The 20,191-nt window shown below is 35.7% G+C and overlaps 1 protein-coding gene across 1 annotated transcript in view; it reads left to right on the top strand.

Annotated features, from left to right (window-relative positions):
- The window catches only part of LOC142337569 (intraflagellar transport protein 80 homolog), a 55,586-nt gene extending 36,701 nt beyond the window's left edge, over positions 1-18,885 (top strand). Inside the window, exons 4-12 of the mRNA XM_075386897.1 lie at positions 6,979-7,205; positions 7,568-7,752; positions 8,597-8,778; positions 10,621-11,222; positions 11,846-12,128; positions 12,601-12,724; positions 17,301-17,439; positions 17,708-17,851; positions 18,630-18,885. Coding sequence (XP_075243012.1) covers positions 6,979-7,205; positions 7,568-7,752; positions 8,597-8,778; positions 10,621-11,222; positions 11,846-12,128; positions 12,601-12,724; positions 17,301-17,439; positions 17,708-17,851; positions 18,630-18,812 — 2,069 coding nt within the window. The 3' untranslated portion in view covers positions 18,813-18,885. The remainder of the gene's footprint in view (positions 1-6,978; positions 7,206-7,567; positions 7,753-8,596; positions 8,779-10,620; positions 11,223-11,845; positions 12,129-12,600; positions 12,725-17,300; positions 17,440-17,707; positions 17,852-18,629) is intronic.
- The last annotated feature ends 1,306 nt before the right edge of the window (positions 18,886-20,191 follow it).

The raw sequence follows: 20,191 nt of genomic DNA, 5'->3' as shown, positions 1-20,191 counted from the left end.
AGCCAAATCAAAACAGGCAGCACTAGCCCAGTCGAAACTCGAACAAGCGAAACGAAGGCAACAACGATACTCCTCCATTGTAAGCACTGATCTGGACAGATGGAACAACTCGGATACTGTAGAAGTCATCAACCTAGTATCCGACTCGCCACTACAAAGCCCGATAACAATCGTCACTTCAAGTTCGCCGAAAGACTTTATGCACACACCTAACAAAGGCCTAGGATCCGTTGAGCGAATTGTGCAAAAACTACCCATAAACAAAGACAACATGAAAGAAACTCCATCCGCACCCGTTCGGAACATAGAGCTGCTCACACAACAAACACAAAACACAAGCACGGAACCCACCCGGGCCATTCAACAACAACAGCAACCAACCATTACACTGATCAGCCCCAACATAGATGACGAGGTACCGGTCATCATTCTAATAGAGTCGGACAGCGACCACAACATCATGCCAGAGGAACCACTAACAGCGCCAATGACTGCAGCACAAGAACCCCCACCCACGGAACCCACAAGGATAGCAAACAAGGATACCAACATCTCCATAGAGCACTCACTGTCTGACGACGAGAGATGCAGGAACCCGGATCACAGTGATAACCCGCAGTCGAGCTACAGCACGGCCCCTTCGGAAATCCCGCACCGCGCAACCCTAGAACAGAGCCCCATTTCATCATTGGACCCAGAAGACGTTGACCACCTCAATCATATTTTCGACGTATAAATGCCGAAAAATTGAAAAAGGGAGAGTGTGGTACGGAAGTACCCGTCAGGAACTGAAACCAAGACTCATCTACTATTATAAACACTACTAACACCCATATATTATTATACTATCAACCCATTCGGGAATCTGTTCAAACTTTAGTTCATTTCATTTAGTCTCAATCACTTGATGACTCAATTCCGTTGTACGCAGTAAACTTTCTATCACTTGTCTTAACACCTCTGTAAATTCTAACATCTGTACACAGCGATGACAAATATTGTCTGGTCTCGCCTTTATCTCTCTAAGCCGTGAACTTATTCACCGCTTTTTTGCCTGAATCGTGAACGAAATTAGTTGAATTGCGAAAGTTTTGGAACTCCTCTTTTATTCATCTTGACAATAATAATAATAATAATAATAATAATAATAATAATAATAATAATAGTAATAATAATAATAATAATAATAATAATAATAATAATAATAATAAATTGTTTATGGTTGGTACAGGATAATTATCATTAATTTCAAAATGATTGCAAAAACAGAACACTATTTGTAAAATCAATAGAAATCGCACCAACCAAGAGCACACTATTAGGTCTCACTGACCTGTTTTCAAGTGCCTCTAGCGGAAAATAATTCACTGTCAATACCTATTCACTAAGGGTATATCAAATTGTTTGTTTTTAGTAAATTGAAAACAAAAGAGACAAAAAAAATAAATACCATAATCCGTAGTTTTGTTTTTTTTGTTAACTAAAAACTGCTTCCGTTAGTTGTTCATTTTCCAGTATGAAATTGTCGAAAAAATTGTGTGAAAGTTTACGTATTTCGTTTTCTTTCAGGTTTTTTACTTTGTCTACAAACATTGGTTCGATTATTAAAACTAGGTTTAATAACCTTCTTAACCTTGTATACAAACAATTTTTCACGCATGAGTTCTTACTAGTTGAGATCCTTTTAGACCGACTGCCTGAAAGGTTTTCTAGATCCTGACCACTCAACAAATTTGACAAGGATGCAATTTTGCATTCGCCCCGAAGGATAATAATCAGAGTTTTGAAAAGTTCAAATATGTGAAGTTCCCTAACACTGAAGAGTTTATGTTCTTCTCTCAATGAGCCCAGCGATTCGAAACTCCTTTTGTAGAAGATAATTTTAATTAACCGTTTTGTAAGTTTTTCCAGATTTTTAAACACATTTTTAGAAGTTGAGCCATAGATGAGAACTCCATTTTGCAATATTGGCTTGATGTATGTTCTAAAAACTTGAATCATTTGACGAGATGTTAAGACTTTTCTGAGCCTGTAGAAAATGCCACAAAACTTGACAAGGCGTCTTTCGATGTAGGATACATGATGTTGGAAACTTAATTGACAATCGATAATCACACCTAAATATTTGTACTGCTTTACTGACTCAATCGTTTCATTGCCGAAAGAAAATTCTTTTTCAAACTGAATTTTCCGTCGACCATTAAAGAGCACGTTTTTTGTTTTATTTGCGTTGAGGACCAGCTTGTTTTCTTTTATCCAATCATTTGTGTCATTTAGTGCTAACTGATGATTGTTCAGTAGTTCAATGTTCCTACTTCCTGTTATAATTGCTGTGTCATCAGCATACAGTATTAGATCTGTTTCTTTCTGCATTGATTTGATGTCATTAATATAAATAAGGAACAGAATTGGTCCCAGTATAGACCCTTGGGGGACACCTGTTTCTACAAGTTTCAACGAAGATTTCTTTGTTCCAATTTGAATGTATTGCCCTCGGTTCTTCAGGAACGATTAAATAAGCTTATATGTTTCCTTACGAAAACCATAACAAAAACATTTTTGTAACAAAAGTTTGTGATCAACTGTGTCGAACGCCTTCTTTAGATCGAGAAATGTGCAGCAAGAAACATTAATTCTGTTTGTCCATAAGTGACGAATTGTTTCCACCAATGTAGCAATGGCATCAACTGTGCTCCGTTTGTTCCGAAAACCGAATTGTTTTTCACTCAGAATGTGATAGCGATCGAGGAACTGTACCAACCTATTATAGATCAGTTTCTCAAAAATCTTCCCGATTGTCGGTAGCAAGGAGATTGACCTGTAGTTTGTTGGCTCATGTTTGTCACCCTCCTTGTGTAAGGGTACAACTTTGGCAATCTTTAAAGCATCAGGAAATTAACTTTTGATAATGCATCTATGAAACAATCGTTCCAAACAACTTGCAAGAGGATCAGACATTTTCTTTAGAAACTTGTAATTTAGGCCATAGCAGTCGAAGCAGTACTTAGATCGAATTTTATGCAGTACCTCTTCTATTTCTTTTTTGGTAATTTTGCTAAAAAAGAAAGAGTTGATGTTTTTCTGTGGTAATTTAGTTTTATTGTTGGGTTCAATTTCAGACGAAAGTTTTTTCCCAATACTCGCGAAAAAGTTATTGAAGTTTTCAACTTGGTTTTGGGTGAAAATATCCTGTTCTCGTTTTTTTGATTTTCCCATCAATTCGTTGTAGATGTTGAAAAATTCTCTCGTATTTTGCCTACTTTCCAGGTGTAATTTTTCTTGATAGAAAGTCCATCTTTTTTTCCTTACCAAGTTTTTTACAAGCTTACTTTGTTTTTTGTATGCAAGTTTGTTTTCTTCGGAATTTATTCCATTCATTTTTCTTCTTAGTTGTTTCTTTTTAGTAGTCTCTTTTTTAATTTCATTGTCAATCCAGTTTTTTCTTTTGCTAGGTTTCACTTTTTTCATGGGACAAAATTTGTCTAGAGTTATCATGAGACTACTGTGAAGCTCAGAGAACTGTTTATCAATTGTTTTCATGGGGCTGCAGAGACTTTTTAGTTTTTCTCCTAAAAAATATTGGGCCTCTTTGAGCACATTTTCATTCTCTAATGCTTTCCAATTTCTCGTAAAAGTATTTGATTCTTTGCAGTTATCATTAAAATTTGTGTTAAAAGTTGCTAGTACAGTGTGATGATCTGAAACATCCGATTGGTCCACTTTTATTTTCAATGGAATGTTGGAAAAAAAGATGTCCAGCCATGAGTTTGAAGAAACGGTTTCCCTAGTTGGTGTTAAAAGTTTTGGAATATCTAAGTTGTTTCCGTTCATTAGGATTCTCAAACGCTTTTGCTTAATTCCATTTTGAATCATATTAACATTAAAATCACCACAAATAATCTGATGAGTTTCTGGTGGAACAACGAGTTCATCGAGATATTGATCTAGTATCTCGAAAGTCTCAAAAGTTGTGGCGTTAGGTGGAATGTATACACATGAAATTAAAAGTTTCCATTTTTTCAGTTGCACCGAAACACTAATGATCTACAGATTGTTTGTTGTTAGTTTCTTTTCCACTCGGTAACAAAAGGTTTCTTTCGCATAAAGACCTACGCCTCCCCCTCGTTTTTTTCTTGAAGCTACTCAAAGGGGATGGTAACCATCCAATTTAAAAATTTCACACGAATTCTGTTCTGAAAACCAAGTTTCTGTAATGCAAATCAAGTCAGGTTTCAATTCCATGGTATTCAAGTAAACATTAAACTCGTCAAAGTTTCGCGGCAGTGATCTCATGTTTTGCAGCAAAATCAATGAATTTTTTGTAACGCAAGCGTCGTTTGTGTCTCTGTTGAACATCAGTTTTTTCTCATAAAAAGCGGATACACAGGCCAAATCGATCCCCCGCACACATAACAATAGCCTAAATTACATTTGGTTTCTGCGGCTCTTCACATATGAGGGAGAGAGAAAAAATTAAAAGATACGGGATTTACCCAAAAAAAAAGAAAAAATAAAAAAGAGAGAAAAAAAGGTTTATGTTACATCATGTTGGCACTAACCTTTACTGTTTTTTCTTTCAACCAATACTATATTTGACAATTTCAACGGACTCCGCGGAAATCACAGAGTGTCAGTTCAAAAAGCCAAGGGACGGTAGTGTAAAAATAATAATCAGCTCCAAACACCAAAACCTGGCATGCGAAAATCACAGAACAGGTTCAGGTTTCCCGCGGAAGTCACAGGTTGGAGCCGAAAACGCAAACATATGACAATATTTTTAAAAGTAACTACTAGTTTTTAACCTAGATTTTTAAGTCTTAGTTGAAAGAGTTATTATCCGCTAGAAACAAGATACTTAATTTAGCTAAAGCAACAAAAAGAATTAAATTACTTCACAGAAAAGACTCAGTCACAGTCAGTTATTTACTTCCATAGTGAGTTGAGAGCAGTGAAAATTTAGTTTGCTTGGTTGTTTGACCGTTTAGCATCAGGCATCTTGCGATCATTTGCTGAGAAGGTGTTTTCGAATGGTCGTTTTCGTTTAACCGGGATCAGTTTGTCCAAATCCTCAATTTCATTTACTCTAACAAACTTTGTTTTGTCCGATTTGTCATCATTCACCATAACAGAGACCGTACAATTATGATTAGGCGTAATAAAGTTTCGTTTGCTCGCCTCTTGCTTTATTAGTGCTTCGAACTCAGGCAATGGTTCGTTTATGTAGATATTCAGTCCGTTGATATTGTTTTTCACATTTCGTAATTTTCGTTTTTTTGTCCAGATCAAGTTTTTATCCGCAAAGTATAGAAACTTGCAAATCACTGTAGGCATTGGGTTACCTTACAAGGTTCCTGGTACGATATGGCATGCTTTTATATCACAATAGGCTAGCTTGATTTGCAACAATTTTTCAAAAAAAACTAGCGTCTCACTCGTAACATCTTTAGCTGTTCTGGCGTCAAAAGGGGGGTTTATTATTAGTACACTATCTTTCCTCGTATAGCGTTCTTGAGCCCTGAGGCAGTCGTTTATATTTCCTTGTATATCTTTCAGCGCATCAATTTGTTTCTGTTGTTCTACTACGGTTTTGCGGAGGCTCCAAACTTCTTTTGTTAGATCATTTACCTTATCGTTTTCAATTGTACTCACGATACTCTGCCCTTTGCTACTGCTGATTGCATCCATGCTCTCCATCGATGATAATCAAAGAAAAAAGTCAAAACAGTCAAATAATTCGCTCAATAAAAGTTAGATCAAGTCCAATAATAGGCTAAAGATACGATGCAGAGAAAAGAAATCAGCCTGTGTAAGCGCTGTCTAGAAAGAATGCAAAAACATCAATGTCAACCGACTGTGCTCAAAGCGTTCATTTTCGTTCCAAATACTTGACTGATTTCATGTAGATGAATGACTGAAGATGAATGACTAATTGGGAGGCATGACAGCAGATGAACGTAGTCGGAAATTACTTTTCCAGAAAATTAATTCAAATTTTTTTGGCATTTGTAAGCAAGTTTCAGCACCCCTCTCAGTGCGCTTATAGCTATATTAGAAAGCGAAGTATACATGAGTTTTGGTGCCCTCAGTCCATATCTGAGGAATATTGGGTTTTGTAGAGATAGCCCAAATTCTCAAGTAATAGTGATCTTTTTCAAATCGTTTCCAACTTAACAGATAGAATTTGTCACTCGATTTTGAAGCACCCAACGCTTCATAAAGCATCACATAAAATGCGTTTTTCTTTTCTATCAGAAGATGATAATTTTGTTTTTGACCAATATTCATCTTTGTCATTTCTTGCCTTTTCTGGTTCATTATTGCGCAGGATATGTAACATTTGGTTAAATTGTTTTTCTAATTCGGCCACAAAATTGTAATCTTAATAAAAATAGCGTTTTATGAGGTCGAGACTTAGTTTTCAAGTTTTAGTATTATTGGCCATTATTCAAAAGAACATTGCGGGGCACAATGCACTGCCTTAATTTAATCGCTTAATTAGGTAAACAAGCAAATTAATAATTGAAATACAGAACTTCAAATAATTTGTTCCCAATTTCCATTAACGGAGTTTTTTTGAAAACATACTGACACTTCAATTTCTAATTCGTAATGGACAAAGTCCTTGGTCGGTGATCAAAATTTTGTTTACTGAAAAACTTGTACCTGTAAACTTTCACTTGATAAAATGAATTCTGTGACAAATTTTGTAATACTATAGTTGAGCAGCTTTCTGGACTCACAAAAAACTTTTGATCGTTTAAAGAGAGAGACCTCGCCAATATATTTTTTGCGTTTATCTAAAAAATAGCGTGAATAGTCTTTCGCAATTACTCCCCTCTGGTTTAAAATATGTATCATGCCATAATCGATAGTATCCATATAGAAATCCCGGTTAACTAAAAATCAATCAATTTGTTCATACTCTAACTACACTCTACACTATTCTAGTTTCAAATTTAACATCTATTTTTTATCCAGGTACGTGTGGCGAAGACGGTGAGATCAAGATCTGGAGCAAATCTGGCATGCTTCGTAGCAAACTGCAGTTGAACTTTCCAGTGTACACATTCGCATGGGGTAGTTCGAATGAGCAGGAACAGAGTCAGCAGTTTGTCTACTCTCAGAACAAGGAGCTGGTGATTGCCTCTACTAAACCATCAACAGCACCTGTTAGGTGGAAGGCACATGAAGCACTCATTTTGAAGGTAACTAGAATCATAGCTGCGCAGATTATTTTTGGTTGGGATCTTCGCGTTTTGTATCACCTCCACCCCCTCCACCCCGATTAGTAGATTCTCCTACTATGAGCACTCCCAAACACATGTGTCATCATTTTTCTTTCAGCATAAAGATTTACTTTATTTTCACTGGTTGCAGTAAAATTATTAAGAGAAGGGCAAACGTCTCAATCATTTTTAGCTCGTTTTAACTCCAAATCTAAGTTCTAAAACTTGTAATTCAGTACTAAGAGGGAAAGTTCTCCCAGTTCAATCGTAGGCTGATACTAAAGGAACTGTTCAGAAGCAAAATATAGAAAAGCAACCTCAATTTTGGTTTGATTTTGCAGGTTGATTGGAACCCAATGAACAACTTGATAATTTCTGGAGGAGAGGACAGGAAGTACAAGGTGTGGGATAACTACGGTCGTAATCTGTTCTCCAGTTCTCCTCAGAACCATGACCACCCTGTCACTAGTCTAGCCTGGTCTCCAGACGGAACCATGTTTGCTGTCGGATCCTACAACACTCTAAGGTTAAAATGCTTAGCTTTCAATTTTTTGCTTTTTTGTTTAAGTTACCCTCAAGTCAACAACTCAATTTGTTTGTTTGTCGCATCTTTTTTCTAAATCGTCAAGTAAATTACTTTCACAACCAGTCGGTTAACGTTTACAAGTCTTCTTAATATACACATTCTATTTCTCCAGTACAATATTTTGGGTCTAGGAAATAAACCCCCACGGAAAAAAAACCCCACTTATCTCTAGGTAGGAAATAAACCCCCACGGAAATAAACCCCCACGGAAATAAACCCCCATTTTAAAATTGAAATTCGGTCGTGATAATTTGTTCGGTTGTGATAGTTTCATATCAAGTCCCACGGGCCGCTGAGGCATGGCCATGGCCCACGAGGCATGGCCAAACGCGCTAAATGCCCAGCTCTTTGATAGTAAAGTGGGGGTTTATTTCCGTGGGGTTTATTTCCGTGGGGGTTTATTTCCGTGGGGGTTTATTTCCGCAACCGCAATATTTTATATCAAAATAAATAATCTTTATCTTACTTTGTTGCTTGTTTGCTACATGAGCAGATGGAACCATCAAAAGACCATTAAGACACATAAAAATGTGCTTGAATTATCATTTTCCACAATTATCGTTAGTAAGAGAGCGTTTTTCGTTATTTTCCTCTGCAAAAAAATCTTGTAGGTAATCTATGGCTAACAATGTATTAGTAAAAGATGAGCGGTGTAAGTCCTGAATTAATTATGATTAGCATAAAGCAATGATCAAGAAGTATAATAATGTAAATCAGAAATCGACTACATTGTACGCGACCTAATGCAGCATCTGGCGGCATTTTTTCAAAATTAGTTTTTCAGATTGTGTGATAAAAACGGACCCTCTCTGTCGCTTGAGAAACGGGAGATGGGGAGTGTTTTCAACGTGGCGTGGTCCAATGACTCCACCCAGATAGCCGGGGCCACTGCTCTGGGTCATGTGGTATTTGGAAACATTGTGGACAAAAAATACCAGTGGAAGAACTACGAAGCCATCATATCAGGTACTATCAATGTTATCATATTAGATTTGAACAAATTAATATTATAGTCGCACATAAAAACAGTTATAATCGCATATAAGCTGATCGCATATGGTTTCGGAAATAAATTACCGAAACTAGCAAAATACATAATATTAAAGGTTTTAAAGCGTTTGTCTCGTATTTCTCCAATGTATGCAAACTTGACATTTTTTTCTGACAATTCGTCTGACATTAAAGACAGCTAGGAAGATAGGGAAATGCGCAAGTGAAACGTCCATCCCAAAAAATCTGTTTCACCAATAATAAAACAATTTTACTACTGAAAAAAGGACTAATAAGGACGTATAATAACCACCTTTAAAACACATTTTTGAGGAAAATATTTTTTTCAACTTTATGGTAATACAATATGAACCTGCCAATGTCATTGAAAAGGTTATCTCTGTTTCGTTTTCGTCAGTATGAGACTAATAAACTATTCTTTAGTTATCAGAGAACTTTAATAAATTATATACTTTACCGGGGTCATTACGAGCTGGAATACCATATGCAAAATTCAGAAAAAAGCTGATAAGCTTTCTATTTTAAAGTATATCAACAAAACTATGCATGAGTGTCAAAATTACTGAATTGACAGTATGAGAAGATTGCATCACTATGGAAACCAAAAGTAACCAAGAAAATTTAATTGTTTTCTTGCTTTTGAGAACATATTGTCACGATTTCCAAAATTTTTTTGTTATCTTGATTAAATAATGTAAAAATCTGAAAAATGAGAAAAAGAAAAATTTAAACATTGTAAAGACTTTTTTTGTTTTTGATAAAAACAGAAGTAAAATGATATAACCACAAAATTGCGCCCGAGCAATGCCTGACATGTTTTTTAACACTTTGAATGTCGCGATATCTTTTTGATCGTTGGAATCATAGATGTTTGACTTGTAGTTTGCAAAAGAATTTATTGAACTTTTTTGTGACCCTAGTGACCTCAAATAATCAAATCAGGCACCTTTGAAAAAAAAAACGTTCAACTAACCTAAAAACCATTTTTGTTGACTTAAGTAACGTACCTTTTTGCCCAGAAACTTTTACCATCTTAATCATTAAATTAAATGTCAGAGGATTTAAATTTTAAAAAATTAAATTATAGAGAAATTATTATTTTTTTAACAGTTTTAGATATTTTTCTGCGGAAACTTTTAATTTTTCTTCCCTCTGTTGTGTCGATTCCAGGGAATAATGGAATAAATAGTTTACTTATTTTGGTGAATAGTCGACTGGAACCTAAGTTTAGTTTTACTTTGTTTCTCGGATGTTTTTGGGACTTCCCCACCAAATTGGATTGTATTTGAATTCAAACTTGAGTAGTAATTTTAGTCTTGCCAAAACAGGGGCGGAGCAGAAATACCACTGGTTTTGCTGCGTAAAACTTTTTCGCTTCAACTTTTAGTTAGAGTGAGAAAAATGTGTTTAAGCAAAACTTCTCTGTCTCTATACTGATTTTTTGTTCACAATCATTAACTTGATTTCTGTTTTATTATGTTTCATCGTTTTTTACAAACAGTTTTCAATGTTCACTCCTACTTGATTTCGAGATCTATTTTGAGCTTACTTGCTAAATGAATTTTTGATATTGATATTGCAGTTTTCAAAAAATTTTCTTCGGAGACAAAATATTTATAATTCATTTCTAGAAGGTTGAAAGTTAAGGTCTAAATTAGGGTTTGAATTTTAGGACACATTTTGTGTGCGATCAAAGCTGGAAGTTTGTTGTGTTATGCCTCTGAAATGAGAAAAAAACTAAATTACAAAAATTGGGCTTTTCTAAGAATAATAATACTTAAATCTATATTTCTGTAGGTCCGAAGGAGCTGACAATAATAGACGTCATCCACGGAACGCAGACACGAAAAGATCTCAACGACAGAATCATAAACGCTGCTTTAGGCTACAACCACTTGATAGTTGTAACCATGTCTTTCATCTACATATTCAACGTGCAAGCTCTTGGGGTCAAGGATCACCAAATCAACTTCAACGAAAGTTTCGTTCCCATAATCGGTCTCTGTGAAAAATACTTTGCTGTAGTTCATTCACGTGGAATTAACATGTACTTTTACGACACGGGAAAACAAATGAAGGGGACTGTCGATTTCAAAAATATCAATGTGAACGCTAGTACCATAACGCCCTCTACAGTCTCGTTTGCAAATGACACAATAGCAATTAAAGACTACAAAAATGAGAAAAATATTCTGTTCTATTACTGGGATAATATCAATTCGCAGTGGAATCAGTTGAAATCGACGGATGATCACGGACCAGGAGGTGGAAAGAAGTCGGTGGATTTGGTGGATGCTTCCCAGGGACGGAATCAGGAAATAGTTTCACTGGCTTTGGATCAGCATGGAACTGGGAGACAAGTGGCATACATTGACAAAAATAACGATGTCTACCTCAAGGTTAATAGGATTAGTAAAAAGTTGAAAACAATTGTCCACAATTACATAGTTACATAATTACAATGAGAATAAATCTAAATTAGAGAATAATTCAATCTAAATTTCCTGCTAACAGTATTATTGTAATATTAAGCTTGCGTAATTTTTAGTAAGGGTCGTCTGAAGAATTTTACCGGTGGACAAGTCTTGCCTGGAGTTATAGTAATGACTTTGCACGTTTCAAAATGTTGAAAATACCAAAACAGCCTGTAAATTGCCTAGAAAACCCAGAAAACTCAAAAAACTTTTTAATTATCTGGAGAAAACGCTGGTGTAAACGTTTGGAGACAAAATTGGAAAAAAAATAGCGGGCAGATTGTTGGAGAAATTTGGGAAAATGCCACAACTCGCGCACCATGTGTTCAAAAAATAACCTTAAATCAAGCACAATTAAGTTACAATTAAAGCCCTGAATTGTGTCTTCTAATCGACCTTTTCTTGTTTAATGAGAGCTCAAAAATTGTCATACCCTTCAAAGGAATTTTGATGAATTTTCCCCCAAGAAGACCGATTTAAAAACTATGATTTTTTATGTTTATTGGGACAAATCTTCATCCAGGTTTGAATTGAAGGTTTTACTTAAGGCTGTTCCCAAACACGCGTCAGGTGGAGGTGGAGGACCATCCGGCGGATCCGGAGGCAAATCCGCCTCTGTCCAGTCCGCCTCAAACATGCAAGCCGTGAAGTTGACCTCAATGGTGTCCAGCATGGCCTGGTGTGACTGTGCCAACATCTTGGCAGTCATGCATGATAGCCACTTCACAGTTATTCTCTTTCCCAATGTGGTGTTTGTGGATCGGGATTTGTTGCCAATCACGCTGCTCAATGTGGATAGCTCCGAATTTGGCAAAAACCCCACTATTGTCGGTAGGTCTTAACCGTTTTTTAAGTGTGGGAGAAGTCCGGTAGTAATTGCTACGAACCTTAATTGGTTGAGATTCAATGTATTCCTTCTCCAGTCTGTAACATTACGCATTTAATATGTATTTTTTACACACTGGAATTCATATCGAAGGATTGGGTGTCTATGAAAATGGCGGGTACCATTATTTGTAGAATTCCTAACTTTTTAACCAATTTTCTTGTTATTATCTAATTGATAAACTTCGCAACACGTATGGTGCCCTAGATGGTCAAGCACTGCAGTTTCATTCTTATACGTCACCGAAGCAATATATTGCCAATATAATACTGAATTATAACTATAATCTTAATCATGATTTTGAATTTTTGGTAAAATATAAAAGTTTTAAATATCTATTAATCAGCTTTTTTACACTAGAACTGGGCTTGGGGCTATGTTTTGAAACCAACAAATTTTCTGCATTCTGCTCTGTAGGCTTTGTGGGCAACCAGGTGCAGATTAGAAAGTCAGATGGAACCACGATTGGGAGGAGTATCACCCCCTATGCCACTGTCCTACATGACCTAGTCAAAAGGAACAAATGGGGAGACGCTGAGAGGTCAGTCTATCAACTCTTGAAATTCTTGATTTTTGCTTAGGCATCCTACCCGAGTCGAGAAGAAATCGGAAAAATATGTAAGAAAAGCGGTGAAAAGTTGGTTTTGTCACCACAAATTTCGTACATAATTTTGCAGTGAAATGCGGTGAATGCGGTGAAATTATGTAAGTTCACCGCTAGAGTAAGTGGTGAACTTACAAAAAATCCCCACATTTCGCCTCTTCCTACAAGTTACCGTCCTTGTAGAGATTCGAACCTCTTACCTACTGCATGTCAACCACTTCTTCTTCCACTGCGCCACTAAATTCTCGCGTTTTGGTTTTGAATTTAAATCAAATTCACTCTACTTTTTGTAAAAGATGCGCGTTGAACTTTTTTACGATAGGTGGTGAAATTAAAAATTTTAGCAGTTAAATGCGGTGAAATGTGGTGATTTTTTGTGCGTTCACCGCCTACTCTAGTGGTGAAATTACATAAATTCACCGCTCAAAAAAGTTTCAAAAAGATGTGCGATCATTTGTGGGTAAATTTTTCGTTCGTATTTTAATAGAAGTATCTTAACCTCGTTGAACAGAAGACAATTCGTAGCGTTTTCTAAGCGGTGAATTTTTGTTATATTGCCACTAAGTTAAGCGGTGAATTTGTATAATTCCATCGCATTCACTGCTTAACAAATTTTTCTAATCGGTGAGTTTTTAATTTCACCACTAATTTAAGCGGTAAATTTACGTAATTTCACCGCATTCACTGCTGTTCTCAAACACAAATTTAACACTTTTTTCTAAGCGGTCAATATTATGTTTTATATATAAGTTCACAATTAAGTTAAGCGAAGAGTTTATGTAATTTCGTCGAATTCACCGCTTATCTTACATAAGTTGAACACTTTCTTCTAAGTGGTGAGTTTAAGTACGTTCACCACTAAATTCAGCGGTAAAATTATGCAGAGGTGTTTTTGACCGCATTTAACGCCTGATTTATGTAATTTAACCTTATTCACCGCTCATCTTACAAAATTTGCCGCATTCACAGCTTATCTTGTATATTTTTGCGTTGAATGGCGTTGACACCTCGACCCGGGTAATAGAGCAATTACTTGCAGACTTTGACTTTTTTAAATCTGAAACGTATCTAAAAAAATAACTACTTCTTTAATATTAAACTATGGAAGTCAATAAATCAAACCTTATTTTTAACATCATTTTTAGCTGGGGCTATTATTGGCCTTCTTTTGGTTTTTTACGACTCGAAGAGGAATTTTGGTTTTCTTAAGTTTTTTTTTACCAGAAGTACTATTCATTCAAACGCCTTTTGACCTAAAAGCAGTAGTAATTAAAACTGCCGCGTAAATTCATTTGTTATGGGCGAGACAAAATTTTTTATCATGCTCTGCGTTTAGTGAATGACTTTTTGACTTAGAAAAAAATTTTGACAGAATGGCACCTACAGATAACACTTGTTAGCCGTCTTTTTGTCTAAGTAGCCCAGATTTTTTAGCTTGCAATTTTGATTTTTGTAAAAAAAAAGTTTTTATTCGATGATACCTTGAATTGCAATTCTCGGAAAATGGTACCAGTGTTTTGCAGAGCTTGAAAATTTGTTTCAAGTTCAAAAGGGGCACACATTTTGTTGATTTTTTTGGTAATTTTTGGCTTTTTTTCTATTAACTTCTTCAATTTTAATTGCTCATGAAAAAAGTTCATAGCAATTTTTGTAAACGTGTTGGTCTTTTTTATACAAATTTTTTGGTTGACATAATGCAGTTTTCTTCTAAAACATTCATTGACTTCCCGAGTGACTTTTTCACCCTTTCGTTCTTCAATTTTGAGTAATCCCTATTAGTTTCACTCTTGTTGCTAACATAAAGTTGGTTACAGCATAGCAATAGTAAGGGCCAGATAGCACAGTCTTTAGTGCACATGGATATTAAACGGGTTAATGGTTCGAATTTTGGGTGGAGTCGAATATTTTTGCACCCACCTGTCATTCGAGAGCAATTCTTTCAACATTAGTTGGTTTATTGGCCATCTTTTTCAAATTTTAGTTCATATGGCAATTTCCCGTTGATAATTTGTATACTAATTTGTATAAATTGTATCTTTGATCATGCGCTGCGTTTAGTTAATGACTTTTTGACTTTGAAAAGAAGTTTTGACTGAATGGCACATATAGATAACCGTTTTTAGCCGTTTTTTCGTCTAACTGGCCCAGTTTCTTTGCTTGTAATTTAGTTTTTTGTTGAAATAATTTTTATTCGATGTTATTTTGAAATGTAAACCTCGGAAATTGATACCACAGTGTTTTGCAGAGCCTGAAAATGCGTTTCAATTTCAAAATTGGCACATATCTTTATTTTATAATTATTTTTCTGGCCTTTTTCTATTAATATCTTCATTTTTAGATCTTTCAGCCGTCTTTTTGTCAAAAATCAAACATGGCAACTCCCTTTTGTAATTCATTAACTCAACTCCTCTTTCTACCTCGGAAATTTGTACACATGCTAATCCAATTTTGGTATTTTTATTCCAACTTTCTCAATTTTTTGTTTGTAATTGGTTTTAATTATTAGAAAAATGGTCTTTTAGTAAAACGTCAATAATTTTAATTATGTTTCAATAAAAATCCAGTGATCTTTTGCGCGTTAAGTTTTTTGAAATGGAGTAAAAGACTTTCCATAAAAATAGTCTCAAAAAATTTTGAACAATTTTTTGCAAAAAAATTTTTAATGTTTCTCATGTCTGAATTCTGTTTTATTTTTTTATCTGTTGAGGAGGATTGATTTTTGTCTATGATAGCTCTTGGTGTTTTTTATGTCTTGAATGCAAAATATCGAAATGCATTTGTTTTTCTTCGTTTTTAAATTCATAATTTTTTCGATGTTTCTTACAGGTTGTCCATATTTTTCACACTCTAGTTTTTGTCAACCTATTGTTTTCGTAGCGCCTGCATTTTTCATCGTTATTTCCATCTTCAGTTGTTAAAAAAAATACTGATATCCGCTTTTTCTAAGATTTTCGTCATTTTTTGGTTTGCAATTTGTTTCATTTAACGTAAGGCAATACTGAGAATTTGCCTGAAAATTTTAACCAAAATTTTGAATGATCACTTTTTTCTGCTATTTTTTGGACTTGGTATTGTTTTTAAACTAGATTTTTGTCATAAGACATAAGCAACAGAATTTCACTATGTTGCTTATGTCTTTTCTAAGATTATTTAGTTTTTGAATTAGCATGAAATGTTTTGTCGTTCATATATCCAACAGGGAAGTAGTAAATTTTAATAATGTGTTAACGGCGGTGCTTAGAAAACTAATTATAGTGGTTTTCTGAGTCTTGATTTCGAGTTTTCTTTTTTTGGAAAATTTAGTTTGGTTTCGAAGCTAAATATCTATCTTTTGTTTTCGCCATCTTTTGAGACCCGAATTATGAATTACTTTCTGGCAATTGATTGCGCTGTCAATTTTTTGCGCCTATCAATATTTTGACCATGTTAATGATGTTGGGCATTTTTTAGCGTTACCAAATGTTTACAATAATATGAAATTTTGCCGCATTCTGTATCTCTTAGCTGTATATATTTAACCAATTTTTAGATGAGACCTTGCGAGGTAATGAAGTAATGGTTTAATACAAAGGGAATGGCTTCAGCTTCAATTGTGGTATTTGTGAAAGTTTGACGCTTCGAGTCGATTCCGGAATGCATGTGGTTATATTTTTTTATTTCGTCGTCCAGATTTTTATTACCGCCATATGACGTCACAACCACTTCAAATCTGCTTTTTGCTCATTCTTTCATGCAATTTCAACTGAAGTGCTTGCGTGACGTCATTTTTTGTTCTTTGTTGAGCGAATTTTTGGTTCATTCGCATAATTAAATTTTTGGTCACACGTGACTTACCTCACTCTCAAAAATGGCTTTCTCAGTTTAAAATTATTTCTTTATTTATTTAATTCAAAGAGATAAGATCAAGTGAATCTGTGTCACTCTAAATTAATGTTATTTGAGAGCAGCTAATAGAGGCAGCATTAACTTATACAGATTCTCAATCAAAATTTTACTTCGCAGCCTTCAATGACTGCAGGTCTACGAAGCTATTGCGGCTATTTTCTAGCAATCTGTCAGCTATGTTCTTAAATTAGAATAACCTAGGGATCGGTTTCTTAAAATAATCTAATAACACATGCATTTGAATCCTGCTGCTGTTCGTTCTACTATAACTTTTTTGTTCCGTGCTTATTAATTGAATCTCAACACAATTATATTGAGAGTATAGTTTTGTACCCCATATTCTCTGAAATGATTGAATTAAATTCTGGGCGCTCTACTGGGCCAAGCATTCCATACTACAGGAGTCTTTGCTTGTTATTACTCAGCCATCATTCCAAGCTCTACCTTACGATTATAACTTAATTCATTTGATTGTATACTCAAACACGCGTCCCTGACAAACTTTAATTAGAAAAATTACATCACATTATGGTTATATCTTACCGGAGGGATGATAAAGAAAGCAGTACCCATTTTCGCAATTGTCACACCTGTTTAATTCCATCTCTATCACATCAAACTTTTACAGATTGTGCAATTCGTTGTCTATGGAGCAGTTTCCAGAGGAAGCCAGTGCTCTCTGGGCATCCCTGGCTGCGATGGCTGTCCAGGGACGCAACCTCAATGCAGCCCAAGCAGCTTACGCATCCATTATGGAAATCGATAAGGTAAGTCAGTCATACTAACAGTTCCGGAATTTAATGTTTTTGCGTCGGCCGCATGTTACCCCAGTGGATCCAGTGACATTGAACTCCCAATGCTATGGGTTCCATCTAAAATGTTGACGGGACGTATAAAATGTCAAATGGGACGTTTGCCCTTAATATGATTCGAATTGATGAATTTGTCTTTTGAAGTAAGAGTTTCAAAACCGACGGTTGACTAAGAATTAAAAACCTTAATGCTATACTAAGTTTTGGGCCATTATGTGTGTAGGTGGAGGCGCTGCAGAGTATCTCGAAGAGTGGCAACCAGGAGGCAGAGATGTTCTTCCTCCAGGGACTCATCTCAGCTGCAGAGGACAGACTCCTACCCGCCACTGTTGCAGCTGCTAAACCAGAGGACTCCAAAAAGATCAAAGTCAGTCATACAAAAATTAATCTCTGAATTAATCTCTTTATGCTGTGTCATTTTGTCCTTCAGAAACTATTGGCAAAAGAACGACATGTTAACACTATCACAATGAAAAATCCAAACTGTGTAGAAATTAATGAAAAGTATAAAAGTTAAGTTTTCTCTGCGACTAGTTTTCCGCAAGTTCAATCATCTGACATGCAAATTTTTTACATTATAGAAACTCCCAGAAAGCAAACTTTTATGGAATATCCGTAATTTAGCACAAAAAGAATCTCAGGTTATAAAATAGCGAGAATTCTCTCAACAGTTAAGCTTTTCACAAGTTGAAACAGTTTTAGGTTAATTTTCGGCTGTTGTAAGCAGTTATAAATTTTAAATGAAATGTTATAATTTTTCTCCTCTATAAATCGGACCAAATGTCGATTAATTCAAATAAAATCCTATATCGATTATTCAGAGATTTTCTGGTCGATAAAGTCACCGATTGCTAAGATCATACAATAATAATTTTAAAAAATTGTATAAGTGAAACCTTAGAACCGAAACGATGTGACAAGCCGGTTCACAGTTAAATGGTTAGACAGTCATGAATCGCATAAAAAACACAGCAACAGCATTTTGTAAAACGGCCACATAGTGATCAAATCACTTTTACAAATCCAGCCAAGAGTTTTATTATTTCAAATGTCTTAAAACGTTCTGAACAGTAAAAAATCCCATATTCTACTTACTGTCAAAGTTCTGGCCATGCCATGAACAGAATGAAAATCTACTGTTTTAGAGAGCAATTGAGATGAACATGGAAGTCTTCCGCTGGAAAAGAGCACTGGAGCTGGCCAAGAAATTCAACACTAACATTGAAGAGGTGATCAAAGAGAAAGAGAAGTACAATAAACACTCAGGCAAGAGTGAAGAAACGGACAAAGCGTTCAAGGAGGCAGCAGCTAAACTGAAAGCTAAATAAAGCAAAGTTGATTGAACATGACGTGTAGTTATCCTGTATCGTAAATTATTTAGAATTCATTCATTCATTCATATTTTCGTTCGATGCAAACTCTAAGCGTTTTTTCCTCTGTTCAAAAATCAATGAAAAAGTGGGTGAAAATATTTATGATGAAGCTCAAGTTTCTTAAATTTCACAGATGCCAGATGTGGGAATTAAAAAAATAGGAAATCTAGGATAATTTGAGGTCAATTCAAATTAGAACAAGAATGTTTTAAAACATATCTCTAGTCTAATCATTTGTTAAAAGAGCATGTCTAAGTTTCACGTTACTGGACAAAAGTGTCAAAGTTTTTATTGCTTTTTTGGCTGTTTATTTGAATCATCATGAAAGTTGCAATAACATTGGCAACATGCTGCAAGGGCACAAAGGGGCATCAAGGGCTTTCGGTGGCATCAGTTGATTGAAGTCTTTTGTCATCTTCTTTGAAATTGGCTCTGAAACTGTAGGCTGAAATGTCAATATGATCAGTACTTCAATTTGTGGGAAAAGGGTAACTCACGTTGCCTAAAACCGGAGCGAGAAAAATCAGAAAAATACTACGGAGAAAAAACGCGTGCTAGACCGGAAAAGGGGCGAACGAATGTGCCGTACGTTGGTTTTACATTTACGACTCGTGTTTCTCCATCTTGTCCTGGCATTGTCTCCATGACTCTTCCCAGTGGCCAAATACCTCTTGGTTTTTGGTCTTTCAACACCCAAACGATGTCGCTCACTTTCAGCGGTCGATCGTTGCTGTATGACCATTTTGACCGACGGCTAAGGGTTGGCAGATACTCTTTCACCAAGCGTCGCCATAAATGGTTCATCAGCTTCTTTGTGTTCTTCCATGTCTTCAAGCTTGCAGGTTGCTGGTCTCCTAACTGTCCTGGTGGCAAGCTGTTGAAAGGACGCTGGATAAGAAACTGGTTTAGAGTCAAAGGTTCCTGGTTGTCAGGTTGCTCAGCAACGTTAGTCATTGGTCTGGAGTTGAGGATTAATTCCATCTGCACCATGATTGTTAAGAAAGTGTCAAAAGAGAGTCTTCTGAATCCTAGAATGAGAAGGAGCGTTCTTTTGGCGCTCTCGATCACTCACAGACACCGCCAAAATGAAGGCCGTATGGAGTTTGAATTTCCACGTTGTTTTGGCTACCCCTAAAACTTTGTAGATTCTGTCATTGTCCAAGGCTTTAAAAGTTTCCTTCAGTTCTTCAGAAGTCCTAACGAAGGTTTTTCCGTTGTCGTTGTACAGAATTTGGGGCTGGCATGGAAGACTGCAAAAGTTTCTGATGGCAATGAGAAACGTATCTGTGTTTAGGTTTGGGCAAGTTTCTAAGTGAACTGCACGCGTCACCATG

Source organism: Convolutriloba macropyga, chromosome 4, assembly GCF_964194025.1.
Source record: "Convolutriloba macropyga chromosome 4, txConMacr16.3, whole genome shotgun sequence".
Classification (NCBI taxonomy): Eukaryota; Metazoa; Xenacoelomorpha; order Acoela; family Convolutidae; genus Convolutriloba; species Convolutriloba macropyga.
This window is presented reverse-complemented; position numbering and strand designations above follow the sequence as displayed.